The sequence below is a fragment of the Panthera uncia genome, chromosome A2 (genome assembly GCF_023721935.1).
Source record: "Panthera uncia isolate 11264 chromosome A2, Puncia_PCG_1.0, whole genome shotgun sequence".
Classification (NCBI taxonomy): domain Eukaryota; kingdom Metazoa; phylum Chordata; class Mammalia; order Carnivora; family Felidae; genus Panthera; species Panthera uncia.
This window is the reverse complement of record NC_064816.1, coordinates 20,025,269-20,043,982: the sequence shown is the minus strand read 5'-3', so window position 1 is coordinate 20,043,982 and position 18,714 is coordinate 20,025,269. Positions and strand designations below refer to the sequence as shown.

Genomic DNA, 18,714 nt, shown 5'->3' with positions numbered 1-18,714 from the left:
CCATCCAGGCAGGTCCCACGGCCATTACACGGAGTCTCAGCACCTCCCGGCCACTCTCTGAACCGCCCCCCCCCCCCCCCCCCGGAACTCAGCTGTGCCCCTAGGAACTCACAATTCACCCCTGACCCCAGCAGCTCCAGGCAGCCCCGGCCCCTCCCCCAGGCAACCAAGCTATGCTGGTGCTCACTCAGTGTCCATTTACTGAATGAGTGGAGGGTGATGCAGGCAGAAGCTGCAGATGGGGGCACCCAGGGCTGGAGTATGAGGAGCAGGGTTGGGCCCCCACCAATACCATAACACTGGGATCCCCAGTAGCCGGGGCAACAGGCCTTCTCCACCACGTCCTTCCAGCACTCCATGCTGCAGCCGCTCATAGACATCAAAGAGTCCCCCAGCTGCACCTCGTAGCTGGGCACAAAGGTGGGTAGGGTGACAGGAGGGACTCCCACTCTGCAGCCCCCAGCCTGGCCTCCCCACACTGGGTTTCAGTGCTCTGGCTCTGCCTCCTCTCTGTCTGCCTGGTCCGGAGATGAGCACAGGGCTGGCAAGTAGTAGGTGCTCAATAAATACCAGCTGCCCCCACCTCCTCCCTACTCCCTATCTCTGCCCCACTGGAAGGGCAACAGACATGTGAATAAGTGAGTCCCTGCCCTCACCACCCAAGCCTGCCAGGCTCTCCCTCGTCCCCCCAGCCCTCCCCCACCCTACAGGATGCTCCTGGAAGTGGACAAGGATGGAGGTGGGGATCCACACCGGCAGTCCTGTGAGATCTTCTCTGGTAACTCCCGAAGCCAGCCTGGGGGGCACATCCGCCTCTTAATGGCGGGGCACATGGTGCAGGGTATGCGCATGACAAACTTGGTCTTCACATCGCAGCGTCTGGACCGCACCTGGGCAACAAGTGGAATTTGGGGCGAGGCGGCCTGGACCCTGTACCCAGTCCTGGTTCTGCTCTGACTGAGGCAAGGCCTAGCACTTCTCTCCAGGCCTTGGTTTCCCACCTGTTCCAGTGAGGACAGGGGAAGCTGTGAGAGATGGGGAAACCTGCCTGTCACAGGTCCTCCCTGCCATGGTATTTCCTATACCACAGCCACGGGCTTCTGCCCATGGCCACAAACATATGCCCAGAAGCCTCAGAGTCTATACCTCCTGACGTGATGAGAACCCAGCCGTTTTGTTAGACCTTAGTTCATTCAGATGACGAAACTGAACCCTGGGCCCCAAACCACCCAGAGACTGGGTCTGTCAGGGACCAGAACCTGAATTCTCAACCTAGTGTCCATTATCACCTCTCACTTAAGAGTAAACACTAAATGCCACAGCAGACACTGCTTGGGAGAGCACAGCGATTCAATTCCCAGGCCCAGGCAGAACCCCTTTGGTCATCACTTTGCCCTGAGCATGTCTCCACTGTGCTGCTAAATGACCCTCTCAGCAAGCCCAAGGGCCTGCTCAGCTGCCCCAGGGGCAGAGACCCAACAGCCAGCCCCAGACCCAAGAGGTAGGCCTGTGTGAGCAGATGTGCACAGGGAGTCTGCATGGGTTCCCTAAGTCCTGACCCCAGGCCTGGCGCCTGGCCCCTGGCCCCACACAAGAACGCGGACCCAGAGGTCCACAACTTATCATCGGTGGGCAATGCTGGTGCGAGGGAGCTGCGAGGACCCAGGCGGCTTCCCAGGGGTGGTGACTCAATTGAGTTGGGGCTGAAAGATGGATAAGAGTTGGCCAGGGTAGTGCCCCTGGTAGAGGGGAACAGGAGAGGCAAAAGCCAGGAAGTGGAAAGGAGCAGGTGACAAAGTGTGACAAGGCAGAGAGTGGCTAAGGAGAGGCCAGTGGCCAGGCCAACTGGTTTGTTTTAAATGGACCTCTGGCCAAGGTGGGGGAGGGGGTGGGGGGAGGAGAAGAGACCATCCCCTGAGGGTGCCGGATGCTGAGAAAGCCCAGCCCTGTGGTCCCACTCACTGGCCTGCCACAGCCCCTGCCAGTCCACTATCCCTGGGGCCACCGTCATGGCAACAAAGTCCCAAGAACAGTGCTATGCCCTGGAGGGATGGAAGTTTAAGTCTACATTGTAAGTGGGAGAAAGGGCCATAGGAGAGTGTGTGTTGATGGAAGAGAGGATTTGGGGTTCCAGGGCCCAGACTAGAGAATCTAAGATATTCTAATCTAAAAAATGCTGAACATGCTGCGGTGCAAAGGGAGTGAGCCCAGAACATCTCTTTCCTAGAAGGTTACACGTGTGAGGCCTCTCAAGGCAAGAGGAGAGAAGAAACAGCAGCATGACACTTCTGAGAGGACCCGAGGGCCGCTCTCTGCTGCTGTGATTTGGCCCTTTCCGCTCATGCCTCTGCAGTCTGCAAAGAAGGAAGTTGCTGAGAGTGGCCTTAGGCCCAGCCGTGGGGCTGAGTGTTGTGGTCTCATTCCCCACCCTGGGGCTCAGCCTTTGCTGAGCCAGGGAATGTCTAGGAAGTTGGGTAACTCCAAGCCTGGGCAGCTGCTGGCTCAGGGCAAAGGCACCCCTGAGGGCCACCTGGCCAGCCGGGCCCAGTTGCCATTGTGGCCACCACTGGCCCGGGGACTGGCTCTGAGAGGAATGGAAGGGTTTAGGGGAGGGAGACAGCACGCTTTCTTGGCTCTTGGCAGGGCGGTGGGGTGTGGAGTGTGGAGGTGAGCACAGGAGGAAGGTGTCCCAAGAGGGACACACTCACTCTCAGGCTGCTGCATTGGGAAATGTGTGTGAAATGGTGAAGGGTGGATAAGTCAGTGGCTGAATCATACTTCCTGTGGGGAGTGTACCAGATGCGGGCACCGGGCCCCTCTGCCCTACAGCCTGGAAGGGGCACCAGCCTCCCCAGTGCACAGCGTCACCGCTGGTCCCTCTGGGTCACAGCCCAGTGCTGAATCAGATTCTCTTCTTTCCCGGGCACCTCAGAACCGCCTGAGCCAGGCCCTGGGTGCTGCCCCCTCCCTGCTCCGATCCAGAACTGATTTTGCAACATCTGCTTCCCACAGAGACAGATGTTGCTGGGGAAGTTGAGGAGACATGAGGTGTAAAGCCTGTTGCCAGTGGGAGAAATTCCCCCAAGATGGGGCCTGGGGCCCAGAACCCAAACTCCCTCAGAGGGGCAGCCCCCTCCGAACCCCCAACTGCTTTCTCTGCCCTAGATCAGGGCTCTTCTCCCTCTAACCCTCAGCTTGAGACTACAGGCTCCGCCAGCACCAGCACAGAGGAAACACTAAGCAAAAGGCGTTTTGAATGGACAAGGGCTAACACTCCCCCTCTTCCAGGAAGCCTTCCTTGCCTCTACTGCCTGAACCTGCCTGTGTTTGAGTCCTGCTTCTGCCTCTCACTGGCTGTGTGACCCACAGGTCATCCTTACCCCCTGGAGCCTCAGTTTCCTAATATTTAGAGAGGGCCTCACACTACAGGGATTGCCAGGAGGGTCGGGTGACTGAGGATGCAAGAGAAGGCCGGTATTGCCACCTCCCTGTTCATGGGAGCCCCGGGGACCATCAGACCTGGCCCAGGCTGGCTAAGCCCCAGCCCGGCTAAGCCCCAGCCCCAGGATACCGACTCAGAGGTGGTCAGAGCATAGGTCTTTGACAGGGAAAAATTCCCAGCGTGAGGCGCCTCATTGACCCGTCCCCAGAACATGGGGAGGTGGCAAGGCCTATGAAATGCCCTTGTATTTCACTTGTGGGAAAAATGGAGGAGGGAGGGAATGGGAACCCACCTGCAGGGCTCATTGCAGCCTAGAATCCTGGGCTCTTCCAACCATCGGTCACCCCTGCAGCTTCCAACCTGCCCATCCCCAGCTCCGATCTGGTGCTACCTGGCAGTGGAATCCTGGACAAGTCCTTCCTCTCTGGATCCCAGCCTGCCCACTAATAATAATGGGGACAGCAGCAGCTGTCCCAAGAATCAAATGAACTTGGCCTCATGGTGGAGGGAACCCTCAACTGTAGGCAGGCCCCAGCCAGGCAACTCTATCTCCACATTCAGGGTGGGAGGCTCTTCTGGAAGCTCCAGTGGGGACAACGTCCCTGCTCCGGGGCTCAAGCAGACCTGCAGCCCGGCAGCCAGGAGGCAGCTGACACGCGCGGGACCTGACAGCCACACACTGGGACCCCTTCTCTGGGGACTCACAGGCAGTGATTGGGAGCATGGCTCCAGAGTTGGACAGACCGGTCTCCATCATCCTTGAACTTAAGCTCCCTCAGGCAGAGAACAGGACCCACTGTCCAGGGGTCATGAAGATTCCAGAGGATAATGGCCAGGTGCACCCAGGGCTGTGCACTTGATAAAGGGCAGCTCTTAGATTTGAGAGTATTCCTGTTGGCTGCTGCTTACCCAGAGGGAGTAGGGTTGAGTAGACCTCATTCTACCCCTGGGGCCAAATACAGGCACACATACATGTGTGTTCCACAACCCTCCAGGGTTGGGGGTGATGTTATCTCCAATCCCCAGGCCAGGGTCACAGAGAGACCAGGCCCCAGTCTGGACAGGGAGGGCAGGAGGATGGGCCTGGCTCTGTACCCCCCAACTTCAGGCTGGGGAGCCCTGGGATGGCTGCCCACACCACATGGCTGGCAGGCTGGGTGCAGTTATAGGAGGGCAGGCCAACACACCCCTGCCATCCGAGGCAGCTAGACACAGACCTCTCAGCCTGTGGAGGTGGGCACAATAGCCCAGCCCTCTGGTCTTGCTCGGAGTCAGACAAGTATCGGCTGCCCCGTGTGTCCCCCCAGACCTGTGCCCGATCTGTGCACACTTCCCTCCCTGCTCCCACCACTGGCCAGCGGGCCTGGATACCATGTCCCCCACACTGGCTCCTACTCACCTTCTGCCCCCTGGTGAAGCTGGAGCCTGCTAGGCAGAAGGCCAGGAGGCAGAGCAGGAGGAGGCCCCGGGGCCCTGCCATGGCTGGTGGCGGCCGGCGGGCACGCCGTCCAGGACAGTCAGGGCAGCCAGTGTGGGGAACGAGCTTTAGGAGGCAGGCACAGGACAGGCGGGTGGGACGGGGCGGGCAGTTGCTTTAAAAGCAGCCTGGAGGCCCCGCCAGTTCACCCCCACAGGAACCCGCCAGGATTTCCTTCTGCTATCAGCAGCCTGCAGGCGGAAGGGAAGGTGCTGGCCGCTGACCCCTGCATGGTCAGCCTGGGCCCTGTTTGGGGCTTCCTGGCCTGGGACCCTCCTCTTGGTATCACTGACCCCAAGCCCACCAGCAGCCACAAGCCTGGGGCTTATCAGAGGGTGTGAAGCAAATTCCGATGTAAACAACCATCCAGCCCCTGTCTGCAAGCCCGGCCTGTATCATTCATAGGCTCTGGGGGTGGGGGGCTCTGGCGGTTGTGGGTAGGGCAGCCCCTGAATCAGGTCTGCCTGTCTTGACCTTTCCAAGTGCTGAGAGCAGGTCTGGGCCCGTGCTAAGCAGACAGCGCATCAGACCCTTCTTTGGCTCACCTGCCCCAGCCACACCCTCCACCTTGTTCTTGCACCCTCCTCCTCTTCCCAAGGAGCCTCCTGGCTTCCCACTGCACCCCAAACCCCTCTACCAGCCCCTGAGCTTGCCTGCTCTGCCATGAGCCTCTCCACTTCCTAACCTGCTGCTGTTCCCCCAGATCCTTTCACAGGGACTCACCCCAAGGTCAGCCTCAAGTCAAGCAAGGGTCACCAGCTGCCATCACCTCCTAGCACTTGCCACCAGCTGACACTTTATTTCATTTATTCTCTGTCCTCTGACGGAATGTCAGCTATGGGAAAGCACGGATGGTGTCTGGCTGTTTCTCACGGTTGATGCTTAGTACAGATTTGTGGAGTGAACGAAGGCAGGCAGGCAGGTACCTTTATCATCCCTGTTACTGGTGGGGAAACTAGACTCAGTGCTGGGGCACTTGTCTAAGGTTGCTTGGCTAATCAGTATTAAGGTCCCATTCTCAACGCTTAAGGTCTGTTGCCTGCAGGGCCCCGTGCACTACACAGCGCAGCCCCTTGCCAGTAGATTCTGTGCTCACGGACTCAGGCAAGGGCCGACTATCATGCTGGTCCATGGCGCCTGGGAACAGTAGCCCAGGTGGTGAGGCCTGTGTATGCCAGGCCTGGGCATGCTGGACCCTGCCTCTGGTTGGCACCATCCCTGTTTACACACAACAGATAGAGGCTGGTAGCCACGTAAATGTCTTCAATAAAAGCCTGGTAGGGAGAGAAGCCTTGTCACCTGACTCCTCCTCCTCCTCCTAAGCAGGCCTCTCTCCCCTCACTGGCTGGAGGAGCCATCGACTGGGCTAGCTTTTGAAATCTGGCTGGGGAGGTTGTGAGTGGAGAGACCTTCCCAAATGTGGCTCACCCCCTCCCCCCCCCCCCCCCCCCCCCACCAGCCGGGCAGCCTTCCTGAGGGTGACGAGTGCTGCAGACCCTCCTGAAGAACAGGAGTTGTAGGCTGGAAGCTGGGCTGGCCACCCTCCACTCACCTCTTCTCCAGTCCTGCCTGACCCAAATGGCCCCAGGGCCTTGGGAACGGAGACTCCTCACTGGACCAGGATGGAAGAGACAAGTGGGGCTCCAGGGCCCCACTCTGGGAGTAGGAATGGGGTGAGAAAGGGTGAGACACGGGACTGGCTCCCAAAGACATCCCAGGTCCTTGTCTGACAGGGCTCCCTGAGGCAACCCCCACTTCTCTGAGAACAGGAACATCCTATCCACCACCTGGGGCCACCTCCCACAGGCCATCTTCCTGCCAGCGCTCCCGGTGAGACCCCTCAGGCCCCAGCCTACACAATCCCAGACTCCAGGCCTTACCCTCACAACAGACTGCAGCTTCAGCTGGGGCCGGGCCAGGTGTGACATCCCAGACCTGCAGGAAGCAGAAAGCCAGTGAGCCCATGTACCAGGTGTGCCCTGAGGCTCAGGGTCTAACCCCAGCTCAGCACGGCCCGATCCCAAGGGTCCCCTGACACCTCCCCTGTGCCGGCACTCCCCTGCCAGCACCACCCTGGAAGAGCAGCTCCTTTGCCCTCCGTGCCCTTCTCCCTCCCCCGCTTTTCCCTTGCCCCCAGTAGCTCACCTTCCTGCTTCTCTAGGGTACCCTCTCCCTCATGCCAGCCCTGCCCTGGTCCAGTGCCCTGCTGGGACCCCAGTGCCCCTTGAAATAAAAGACCCAGACTGTGTCAAACTCTGCTTTATTGGAGTAGAGAAAACAGGCAACAGGAATCACACTTGGTGCTGGTAGCTCTAGGTCCCCTGTCCCCATCCCTCTCAGCCCAAGGCCTGGGGACTCCTGCCCCCATGGGGCTTTCCCACTTGTCTGGACCAGCAGAGGCCTCCACTTCGGAAAACTGCACGGGGCGGGAGCTTCCGACATGTATTTTGCTACCAGCTTCACGATTAGCAGCAAACAGCACAATGACAGCACGTGACTGGACATTTCAGGAAAGGACACAAAGAAGAATAAATCGGACCCATGGTGCCACACGTTAATAACAGTCCCACGACAGAAGACACGACACTAGAATGCTGGCCACACCGCACCAGGGCAGGCAACAGACCACAGGAGGCTGGCGGCACATGGAGGTCCTGGAGGGTGCCGGCGCTTTCACTCCCAGTACTGGAAAGAAGTAACTGAACACCTATGTTCACATTCTCTGAGGACAGTCAAATGAAGGTACCCAAAAGGGAGGAGAAAACGCTTTAAAAATGACAAAGAGAGCCTGCTTCCCGCCCTGAGTGGACGCCAGGGTGGGCATGGCAGGCAGCAGGGGCCAGCTGTGGTCCGGGCTAGCCAGTGAGCTCGACGGGCAGCTCACGGCCACACAGGGCCTCCCACTGGCGAGCCAGCAGCGAGATGAGCTTCTCGCGGCTCTCAGCGCTGGGGACAAACACCTGCCACTGGACCTCACGGCCCTGGCTGCTGCTGGCAGGGCCGTCTGCTACTTCCCCGAAGTGGTCCGGGGTGACGCTGCCCATGAGGTCACGGCCCTGAACATCGTCAAAGATGAGGGTGAGGGCCTGTGGGTAGGTCTGGTAGCCCATGAGCACGCGGTCCAGGTCTCGGACACGGCGGCCGTCGTCTAGCCGGTACCGGTCTCTCTGCGGCGGCTCTTTGGCGAACTCAGGCAATGGGTAGTGGACAAAGTCCTCGTCCAGGAGAAAGATCTCAGCACTGGTGAGCAGGAGCGTTTTGGGGCGCAGCATGCCCCTGCAGCGCCCAGGGGGCGGCGTGCCCACCTGGAACGCCTGCACATAGAGCAGGATGCTGAGGGCTGGCGCCTTCTCTGGGTCAGCCATCTTCTGGGCCACAGTGAAAGTCAGGTCCCCAATCTCCTCCTCACTGGGGTAGGTGAATTTGACGCGGCTCGAGTGGATCAGCTCGTAGTTCTCCATCTTCCCTGCAGAGAGAGATGGCCACCGGGGCTAGAGCCTGGAACCTGCCTGCTGTGGGGCCCGGAGCACCAGCAAACCCACGCTACACAGAATGGCGGCATAAGGGGCTGTCAGAAGTGGGGGAGTGCTCCAGGCTCCCACGCTTGGGAAGGACACCCACGGGCCAGCAGCTCAAAGCGGAGCAGACGCTTGAGATGCACGTGCCGAGTGGCTGAGGGTTTGCTGGGATAGAGGCTCTGCAGTGAAAAAGCTCATGTGAAACCCTAGCTGGCTAAGCAGGAAAGACAAAAAGTGAGAAGGCAGAAGGGGTTCTGGGCACAGACAGGTGCTCTGGGGTCTGCTGCAGCCCTTGGGGTCAGGGAGGAGGTCGGTGACATCGGCCCAGGTGGCCTGTCTGCAGCCTGAGCCAAGTGGGGGTACCTGTGGTCTTGTTCCCAAACTCAGAGTAGAAGTCCTTATCGACAGGTTCAGGGGAGGGTGTGCGTTCTAGGGAGGAGAGCACGGCCATGAGGTGCTGGAGGAAGCAGTGTGTCAGGTAGCTGTCCCGTGTCAAGCATGTAACCACCTGCACCGGAGAGGAGCCTGTAGGAGAAGGGGTTGGTCACGGTTGCAAGCCGCCACCCCTGGGCTCTGTCCCTGCCCCCCAAGACCACAGAGCCATGAGGGCCCACGTGGGAAAGCATCACGAGGCCTGGAGAGATAGCTATTTCTCAGGCCGGAAGGGCTGCGACATTTTTCTGGAAGGGGATGCAGAGGCATTAGGGAAAAAGCTTAGCTTTCTCTCTTCAGGAAGTGTGAGTCAGAAACATCCTGCCCGTGAGCCCTGGGCCCACTCTGCCTGCCCGTCGGCCACTTGGTTGCCTTGGTCCCCGCCTCGCGCTTGAGCCCTGGGGGGTTCTGCACGCTCAGCAGTTCCTGAAGCCGCTTCCTCCCACTCCGGTGAACGGACTTGGGAGCAGAGATAACCCAGCCTGCGATAACGCACCCACATGTGGAAGGTGGAAGCCCACTGGTGACGCTGGCCTTCACCCAAAATAGGAAAAAGCATAGCAGTCACTCACCCGTCAGCCGGAAATACTGGTCGAAAAGTCCAACGTTGACTGCCTGCAAGTTGCTAAGCTTTAAAACAAAGCACTGGGAGATGTGGAAGGGACTGTTGTTGTAGTCCGTGTTCTTCTGATGCCAGAAATCTATGATGGAAAGACAGGAACCAAGCGTGGTGCTGGCTGTGCCAGGGGAGCCCAAGGGTCCCAGGTGTACAGCTGTGTCCAGCAGGAAGGGGTGCCCCTGGCCAGCCCGGTCTGCTGAGGCCTGGCAAGGAGCCACTGCTACCTCTTATGCACACGAAGCCTCACAGGCAATGTCTTGCCTGGCTCAGCAGAGTCACGAGGAGCCCTGTAATAGGCCACTAGCTAAGGCTCCCACCGAGGCCCCACAGGACAGAGGCTGCCCAAGCCCTCCTCGTCACTGCCAGTTCCTGGGTACTCACTGGGCCTGGACTCAAGCCCTGGCCTCTGGTCTCTTGTGACAGCTCCAGGAAAGAGCGTGGTTATCAACCCCCTTCCTCAGACAAGGGACGCTCCGCCCAGCCCTGCTGAATCGCTGCTGCCTGAGGCCACACAGCTGGCTACAGAGACAGAGCCCAGCCTGTCTCCTCAGGCGCTGCTCTGAGCTCCTGGGTGCCAGCAGGCCCCGGTGCCTACCCTGTAGTGGCTCTGAGAAGTAGCGGCGGAGGCCATCGTGCAGCACGAAGTACACAGCCTTGGTGGAGAGCAGCACGCAGGCGGTCACCTCCAGCCCCGGGGTCTGGTAGAACACCACTGAGCACCACATGAGGTGCCTCAGCTCCTCGTTTTCAACCTGGATACAGAAAGGCCGGGTCTGGCCCTGCAGCAGAGCAGGGCCGGGGCACACAACTCTCTTCTAGGCTGTACCTGAAAACAGCTCTGGGCAGGGCAACCCCCCATCAGCCCCACTGCTCTGGTGACCTGCACATACCGGTGACATGGCCACAATCCCAGATGGGGAGACACAAGACCCTCATCGCATCTTGTCAACGCATTTATAAACTTGGAAGCAGAGAAGGATTCAAGGGTGGGAGATGGATGTGGGGCGGGTGTGCCTGGGGCCCAAGGCTAGGGGTGGCCACAGGGTGAGGTGGTGACAGGAAAGACAACTGACCAGGGAGAGCAGCCCAGGACCTCCCTCCCCAGGTCCTCAAAGCTGTGACCAGCTAAAGCTAGGGAGGAAAGCCAGCACAGAAGTCCAAGAGCCTGCAGCTGACCCCAAGCCAAGCCCTGCCACAGCTCCCAGGACCAACTGTACCACCTTTCTCCACACGAGCACCAGTCAGCGAGCCCGGCTCTGGGGCCACTACCTCGGCAATGCTGCTGTGAAAGAGCTCGATGATGGCGCTCCCCTGTAGGCTAGCGATGTGACGGAGCGATGGGCAGGCGGGCAGGTGGGACGGGATCTGATTCTCCTCGGAAGTGGACCGGATCAGCTGCTCGCTTGGGTACTGAGCAGGGGCCTCCGCTGGCACCAGAGGCTCTGCTGGGGCCGGGGCAGCTGGGGTCGGGGCTGGGGTCTCCACTGGGGACTCCTCTGAGCCCGAGGCCTCTGATGGGACCGAAGCTGGAAGCGAGGCCTCCACTGGACCTGGGGTCTTCGCAGGGTCTGAGGCCTCTGCCGGGGACGGAGCTGGGACCTCCACCGAGGCTAGGGCCAAAGCTGGCGCCTCCACCGGGTCCGGGGCTGGAGCCTCCACCAGGACCTCCTGGGAACGCTGGTCATTGCTGCATCCCCCAGTCCCCAAGAAACACTGTGTTAACACAGGGACCCCAGGCGGAGGGTCACATCACACACAAAACCTCATGTCCACCAAGTGCCACCTCTGAGGTCACCTGGAGATGTCTGGGTTCCCTACAGGAAGACAGAACAAAGGGAAAGTGCCAGGCCCTTTCTCTTAGAAGGGAGATGGGTAGACAGGGAAAGACAGACCATCTGGTACCCTAGGGCTGGGATGGCCAGATATACGTGGCCCAAGGACTAAAAATGCATTTTCAGAAGGTGGTAGAGGTGCCAGAAATGCCACTCTAGAATCCGTAGAATTCTACGGCCTGGGACCTGAGTGCAAACAGACGTTAACAACCAAAACCAAACTGTTCCTCAGTTTGCCTCTGGGTCCTCCTGAAGTAGCCCAGGCTCTCATCCCATCTAGCCATATACACGTGGCCACACTGGGTTTTTGCTGGTCTGTTCTAAGTACAAGACCAAACAATGCTCAGAACCCTTAAAGTTCAGGTTAGGAACGGACCCCTGAGGTTGGGAGGACCCTGCAACTGGCCTACATGCCCCAGGCTGACGGGGTCTTTTGGACATCATCCTCTCTGTTGGGACAGTCCATCTGTTGAGAGAAATCCCTGGGACCCTGATCTTGGAGAAATCCCTGGGCTGTCTCCTTGTTGTCCTGCAACAGAGATACATCTGCTGGGGAAAAGCAGGGCACCTGTTTTCTGCATGCGGTCCCTACTATGGGCAGGTTTCAGCCAGGCTTGGGGACAGCAGGGAAATGGAGACAAGGTGTCACCACTAGAAGCCGCAGCACAGGGGCAGGGAGGGGAAGACCCTGAAGTGTGTGCAGACATTGAGTGTTTCTCTGGAGGCCACAGGACTTGAGCTGGGCCCAAGAAGGGTACCTGATTCATCCAGAGAGAGGCTGGAAGCCCTTTGGGAACACCGGTTAGGGGACTGGGACTGGAAGCAGGCTGTATGAGCTGCTGGGATGAGAACAGGGTCTCCACTGCTCATAGAGATGGAAGAGAAAATGAGGGTAGGGTAGGCTGTATCTCAGAGAATAGGAGGACCACCAGATGAAGGGTTTTCTTGCCCAGGCTGGGGAAGCCCCAGCCTGTATGAAGCCGGGGGGCAGGTGTGCCCTCCAGGGCACAAGGTCCCTCTGGAGGCTTGGGTTGGGGTGAACTGAGGATATGATTACGGCTGCCCACAGGCTTCCCTCTAGCCTCAGCCCCAGATGGCCCTGAGGGAAACCCAGGGAGGGAGATGGGGGGAAGTCAGGCTTGGGGACAGAAGCAAAGTGAGGAAGAACAGGACAAAGCTGCCACTACTTCCCTGTCTCCCCTGCCACAAGAAGGAAAGGAGCTTTCAACGAGGGGACCACCCAGGTCACAAACTCAGACCTTCGCACTTTGCCACTCTTAGCCAACAAGTTCCTCTGGAAGGAATTTACAGAATGGTACATAGAGAAAGAGCCCCTCAGCAGACCAGTTCTCCCCGGAGAGGGGTATATGGCTTACCACCAGGGTAAGGCTTGGTACTGGGTGTCAGAGGCAGCCAAGAGCAGTTTTGAGGCTGGTCAGAAGTCAAAGAGGAGCAGAGGAGCCGGGCCCACCCTGGGCCCACTCACGCAGATGCTCAGAGATGTGATTTGGGGCGAACGGTCTCAGAAACGGTCCCCCCCACAACTTTCCCTCAAGAGCCCGTGCTCAGTCTCACCTGGCCCTGCCCTCGGCAGGCTGGCCATCCACGAGGGGCCTCTGGGACGGGGCCCCGGTCGCGGGGCTCTTGGCGATGACCACGGTCTTTAGGTCCTGCAGCGAGGCCCGCAGCTGGTTGTAGATACGCAGGAAGTGGAACTTCTCATGGGGCAGCACAAAGATGGCAGTGACAAAGCGGTAGCCCACGAGCAGCTCAAGCACATGGCCATCTGCGAAGGCACCCCGTGGCTGGGTGCAGCTGCGTGTGGGGTCCAGCAGCACCGTGGATAGTGGCACGCGGCTGAGCTTGAAGCTGTTGCGGTTGCGACAGTTGTGGGTGCCGCGGTTGGGCATGGGGTTGAAGTCGGCCTTGATGACGTTGAGATGCTGGGGCGTGAGCAGCAGCCAGTAGGGGATGGCAGCCGATTTGACGGCCTCGGAGGGTGCGCAGCAGGAGCGCCGCACAGCTGAGCAGAGCGTGCAGCTGGCCCACTCGATGTTGCCCGAGTAGTCCCCGGCGGCCGTCTGTACCATGCGCTTGTCGCTGTAGACCAGGTAGACGGGGAAGCAGCCCTGGCTGTGCTCCTGGCCGCCGCCCGCCACCTTGTAGAAGGTGAGCAGCTGGCGGAGGAACTCCTGCAGGCTGGTGTGGCTGCCATAGAGCACGGGGCTGCACAGCATGGCCATGTGCTGTGGGGCGAAGCACGAGCGCAGGTCAGCATGGAACTCGTGCAGGTTGGTGGCATCCGAGATGATGAATAGCGTGTTCTCGCTGTGCCGCACCTTGAGCACCAGGCAGAGCTCCGGCATAAGGAAGCCGAACTCCGTGAGATCACCGTGGGGGAAGCAGAAGACGAAGCGCAGGGACGAGAGGATATGCTGGCTGCTGCCCCGTGACTCCTGGTGTGGGATCTCGAAGACGGCGATGCCAAAATCGGTGAGCACAAGGCAGGCGGCGAACTGGCGGATGCTGCCCTGCACGTGGATCAGGAAGCACCAGAGCACCTTGAGGATGCGGATGTGCTCCAGCAGAAAGTCCTCGTCTGCACCCAGGGCCCACTCCAGAGCCAGGCGCTCCTCCTCGCCCTCCTCCTCCTCCTCCTCCTCCTCCTCTTCCTCCCCCTGGCCACCTTCTTCCTCTTCCTCCACATCCGGGGGCCCCATTTCAAAGTAGCGGTTCTCAGCAACATCCTCCTCATCGTCCTCATCCTCGCCCTGCTCGCCCTGGCCCTCCTCCCGCTGGTTGGCAGCCTCAATCCAGGCAGGCAGCTGTCGCTCAATGGCCTGCCGGATGAGTGTGCTCAGGCGCTGGATGAAGTCCTGGTTGGTGGCCGTGTAGCCAATACAGGTGAAGGGCAGGAAGATGATCTGGCCGGACCCAGGCACCACCTGGACCTCTGGCTCCGCATGCTCCAGGCTGTGTGGGGAGAGGCCAGGTCAACGGTATGTTGCGCTGGGCCATCCCTACCACCCACACACACAACCGTCTGCTGCACCCTGGCCTCAAGGGTCTCCCAAGCCTTCTAAACAGCTGAACCTGTCCTGAGCCCACAATAAGCGTCCCAGTGGGGAGCCAAGGTGCTGGAAGGCTGGGACTGCCAGTTCAGTGACAGCCCATACTCCCAGGGCTCGGCCCACAGGCACCAACACTGTCCTACCCACACCACACAGGATCCCCCAACAGAAGCACCACAAAGACTTCTCAGTCATTCAGACGCTGGCCGTGAGCCCCAAAGACGAGAGCTAAAGGGCATGAAGTCACTGGTTGACAACAGTTCCCTTCAGGGGCACCCAGGAGCCTCTGGGATGGGAGTCAGGCAGTAAGCTAGGTGGGTCTTCGGACTTTCCACATTTAAATTCTAGCTCCTCTTGGCCACTGCTCCCCTTATGCAAAAGCATATAGAGAATCGCATTGGGAAACTTCTATAAAAGGTCAGAAAGTAAACACTTCAGGTTTTGGGGGCCACCCCACCCACATATTCTTTTTTTAACAGTGGCTTAAGAATAGAACAATCATTCTTAGCTCACACAGGCTGTAAAAAATAAAATAGGCTGTGGACCAGATCGTCCTTAATCTGCTGACCCCTAGTATGGGATAACGTGTCAAGCAAACTTCAGGGATTAGAATTTGGAAACAGACCACAGCCCACCTCATTGGTGCTTATTTAAAGGAAGAAACAGTTTTGAAGGACTCCTATGAACAGATCCTTAACAAAATCCAACTGGTTCCCACTAGCCCACAGCTGGGCACGTGCAGGAGGCCTAGAATGCCTTCTCAACCTCTTCCTTACCTCACACCACCAACAGCTCCTGGCACGTCCCGTAAATCATCAGAAGGTGCCTGACAGAGAAGGACATGAAGTGAGCCCCCTACTTGCTACAGCCATTCCCTGGTATTTACTGGGTGCCTGACCCTGAGCCAGGCACCCCCTGCCCCTCACCATCCCGCTTCCCTCGGGGATGGATTCTGGGGCCCAGAAAGGCAGAGACTCATCCAGTTACCCCACCAGTGTACAGCAGGGCTGAGATCCCTGCCCATGTGTCTGACCCCAGCCCACGCCCCCATACCACAACTCAGCATGCGCCTCTAGGTCTGGCATCTAAGTGCTCCTCATGCCACCCGAGAGGCTCCACATGGTCAGTCTACCAATCTGGCAACTGGCCAGGAGAGGACTCGATGAAAAGAGGCTAGGCAGCACCTGGCACGGCACTCCCAATGGTCTCTGGGCAGTGTGGAGGACCGAGGGCCCAGGACCTCCTACTGTGTGACCCTGGGGAGAGCGAAGGGAAGAGTGCCAAGGAGTGTGGGGACAGAGCGAGGACCCCACAGACTGCCCAAGGTCACAGGGCCATGACTCTGGCCTGCTGAACACAGCTGGGGTTGGATGGAGGCCCAGGTACCAAGCATACTCCCCACACACAAGACTCTCACATCACACTTGCTGTCCTCCTCTCTTCCCAGGACTCATGGAGAAGTTCCAGAACCCTCAGCTATAGCCACAGAGGAGGTGCTGGAGTCACAGTGTGTCCCAGACTGCTAGGATAACATGCAGGAGCAGGCAGAATAGCCCAGGACACCAGGCAACAGGGGAGAGGGAAACTCTTCCTGATGGGTGTAGGACCCAAACAATCCCCACTTAGGGCCTTCTGAACTGCCTTTCGTAGGAGAGTCCACTCACAGGGGCTAAGAACCATCTGGCTTTGTCCCCCAGGACCTAGTGAGAGAGAACTGCCCGTTCCTATTAGCCCTGACAGACGGACAGACAGACGACAGACAGGGAATATAAACCGTTCATCATAAAGCACAGTGGACCAAGCAGAGACAGCATCTGCCCCAACTCCAGCCAGACCACCTCCTACTTCCAGCCAAGGCACATCCTACTTCTGGACAGCCCCAGGCAGAAGAGGTGGTCCACAGAGATAACCAAGCCCTGGCAGCAGGAGGAGGGTGTTACCTGTCCTGCAGGGATGGACTCTAAGGAATCAGAGCATCCCCGGGCAATGGGCCGGTCTTCAGGAGTCAGACTGTCGGTGGATGAGAGGCTGCTGGCCAGGGCCTCCTCTTGCACGAACATGATTCCTGGAGAGACCAGGGGCAGGCGGGCAGGGCAGGCAGGGAAAGTAGCCATTCAACACACAGGGCTGGGCCCTCAGGCTATCGGCATTGACTGGGTTCAGACCCCCTACCCCAGCCGCATGGATCACAGAAGAAAACATTAAAAATGGCAATCTTAAAAAAACTCTAAGAAAGAACAAATGACTGCTTATCTAACCTCAGGGCAGGGACAGACTTTCTAAACCTAAATCCAAAGGAAAAAATTGATACGTGTGTGACTATGTAACAACGAAACTTCTGTAAGAAACCTCAGATATAACAAAGTGAAATGAAATGAGAAAAAAGTACTTGTAATACTTGATAAAGGTGTGTGTCTTTAATCTATAAAAGGCTCTTCCAGGTCAAAAATGGGAGGGGAAAGCTGGAAACCCCGTTAGGAGACCACAGGATGAAGAGACATCCCACAAAGGAATGGCCGCCAGAAAGAACACAGGAAGCGATGCACCCTCTCACAGGGAACCACAGAAGGGCAAGTTGGAACACGACCTCTGTTTCGCCTCACGTTGGCAAGAGTCTGACTGACTGCATGGCCTGGATTTGGCCTAACTGGGCAGAGGTGGGCAGTGGGGCATGAGCTGGCCTGCCCGCTGGGAGAGCAGTTTGGCAGTATGTCCGTCAAGAGCCTGAAACGTGTTCACTCCTAGAGACTCTTTCTAGGGAAATGACTGAAGTTGGCCCCATCCCCCCAGTAACATGACATCTCCGCTGAGCTTCACAGACACGCAAGGGCTCAGATCCCCTCATTCGGCCAGGCCTTCTTCCAGGCTGTTTTCTTCCGTGGCTGGCAAGGACAATCCGTGCTTGGTACCCATGGCCTGTTTTCCGCAGGACACCCCCCACTGACCCTCCCTTAGGCTACCTCCACATGGACAGCAAACTGACTCATGCACCCCAGAAACACACAGTGCTCTTAAACCCTGCTGAGGCTGTTTTATGAACACAGCATGTCCAGGCCTGTTCCTTCACTCCGAACGTCTTCTACATTGGAGGAGGATAAAGACTCTTTAAAACATTTTCCTAAATGCAGCTGGTGAGGACAATGCTGAGCACTGACCCCAGTTTTGCAGAGGTTTAGAGGAGCTTAGGGCTTGCCTCCACAGCCTGGCTTTGCCACTAGTCACCATGGTTCAATGAAATGACTGAGCTCCAGAGGTCACGGACCCTCGTCCAGCTCAGCTGCCCCCCAGGGACAGGACAACTCATGCAGCCCAGGCCGTTGCCCATGAGCTAGCCAGGCCAGCAGCCCAAACCCAGACACCCCCAAAAGCAAAGCAGTAGGCGCTATGCAGGCAGGAAGGCAGCAGCACACAGCCATGCATGAAGCACACTGTTCTCTCCTGGAGTCCACCCCTCCCCTCCCTCACTCGCTCAGATTCTGCCATCCTCTGAGGTTCACCTCACATACTAACCTCCACTGCAAAGCCCTCTGCTCTAGACATGGCTCTCCCTTCTACAAGTGCCCCCACATCATTCTGCCTTGTTCTCCCTTGGGTACACAAGCTCACCTCCCCAAGAGACTCCACATTCCTCAGGGGCACTGTCCTGGTCATCTGGAAACCTCTGATAAAGATGCAGGGAAGGGAAGCCCTTACTGACCATTTCTGGTGAGCCAGGAGCAGTGTTAAGCGCTCCCCCAGCATTAGCTCATGCACACCTCTCGTTATTTACCACAGTTCATCAAATCTAAGATGCGTGGGTGGGGCGCCATCTTGGTCTTAGCAGATGTCCACGGAAGGCTTTCACACGACTCCATCACGAATACCAGCTGGCTGACAGCGACTATGAGACGCCACTGATTGAAAGACGCATCTCAATTTCAGACAAGTCACAAGGCGGAAACGGGTGCATCTTAGAATCGATGAAGTAGGGTGTATCCACTTTACAGTTGAGAAAACAGAACTTCAGAGAGGCTGCAAGTTGCTTGAAGGAACACGGCCAGGGAAGCCGGGATGCAAACTGAGCCGACTGCCTCCCAGGTGCCTGCTCCTAACCACTTCTCTACAGACCTGGCTGAAGAATCAACTCTGGCATTTCACACGTCAGCCCCTACTGGTCACAATCCTCCATGGCTCCAACAAGCTGGCTAACAGCTCCTGAGATAACCAGAGGCCTGGTGTTAACTCAAGAGCACCCAGTTTATTCACAAGTATATTCACCTCTACAGGTGGGAGCAGGCTGGGAGCATAACTGCTCCCTTAGGGGAAAACCCTGACCCGTCCAGG

The 18,714-nt window shown here is 58.2% G+C and overlaps 2 protein-coding genes across 5 annotated transcripts in view; both read right to left on the bottom strand.

Moving 5' to 3' along the window:
- The window catches only part of STAB1 (stabilin 1), a 27,395-nt gene extending 22,360 nt beyond the window's left edge, over positions 1-5,035 (bottom strand). For 2 of the 3 annotated variants that reach the window (XM_049640627.1, XM_049640628.1), the window contains exons 1-3: positions 4,842-5,032; positions 754-890; positions 293-408 (exon numbers count right to left, since the gene is read on the bottom strand). In XM_049640627.1, coding sequence (XP_049496584.1) covers positions 293-408; positions 754-890; positions 4,842-4,922 — 334 coding nt within the window. In that variant the 5' untranslated portion in view covers positions 4,923-5,032. Of the gene's footprint in view, positions 1-292; positions 409-753; positions 891-4,841 lie in introns of all 3 variants that reach the window. The other variant, XR_007459868.1, reaches the window with a different exon arrangement.
- A 2,128-nt stretch (positions 5,036-7,163) lies between these two features.
- Positions 7,164-18,714, bottom strand: part of NISCH (nischarin) — a 32,953-nt gene continuing 21,402 nt past the window's right edge. For both annotated transcript variants that reach the window (XM_049640625.1, XM_049640624.1), the window contains exons 14-21: positions 16,332-16,456; positions 15,168-15,217; positions 12,896-14,293; positions 10,758-11,175; positions 10,084-10,240; positions 9,442-9,570; positions 8,801-8,962; positions 7,164-8,385 (exon numbers count right to left, since the gene is read on the bottom strand). In XM_049640625.1, coding sequence (XP_049496582.1) covers positions 7,775-8,385; positions 8,801-8,962; positions 9,442-9,570; positions 10,084-10,240; positions 10,758-11,175; positions 12,896-14,293; positions 15,168-15,217; positions 16,332-16,456 — 3,050 coding nt within the window. In that variant the 3' untranslated portion in view covers positions 7,164-7,774. The remainder of the gene's footprint in view (positions 8,386-8,800; positions 8,963-9,441; positions 9,571-10,083; positions 10,241-10,757; positions 11,176-12,895; positions 14,294-15,167; positions 15,218-16,331; positions 16,457-18,714) is intronic.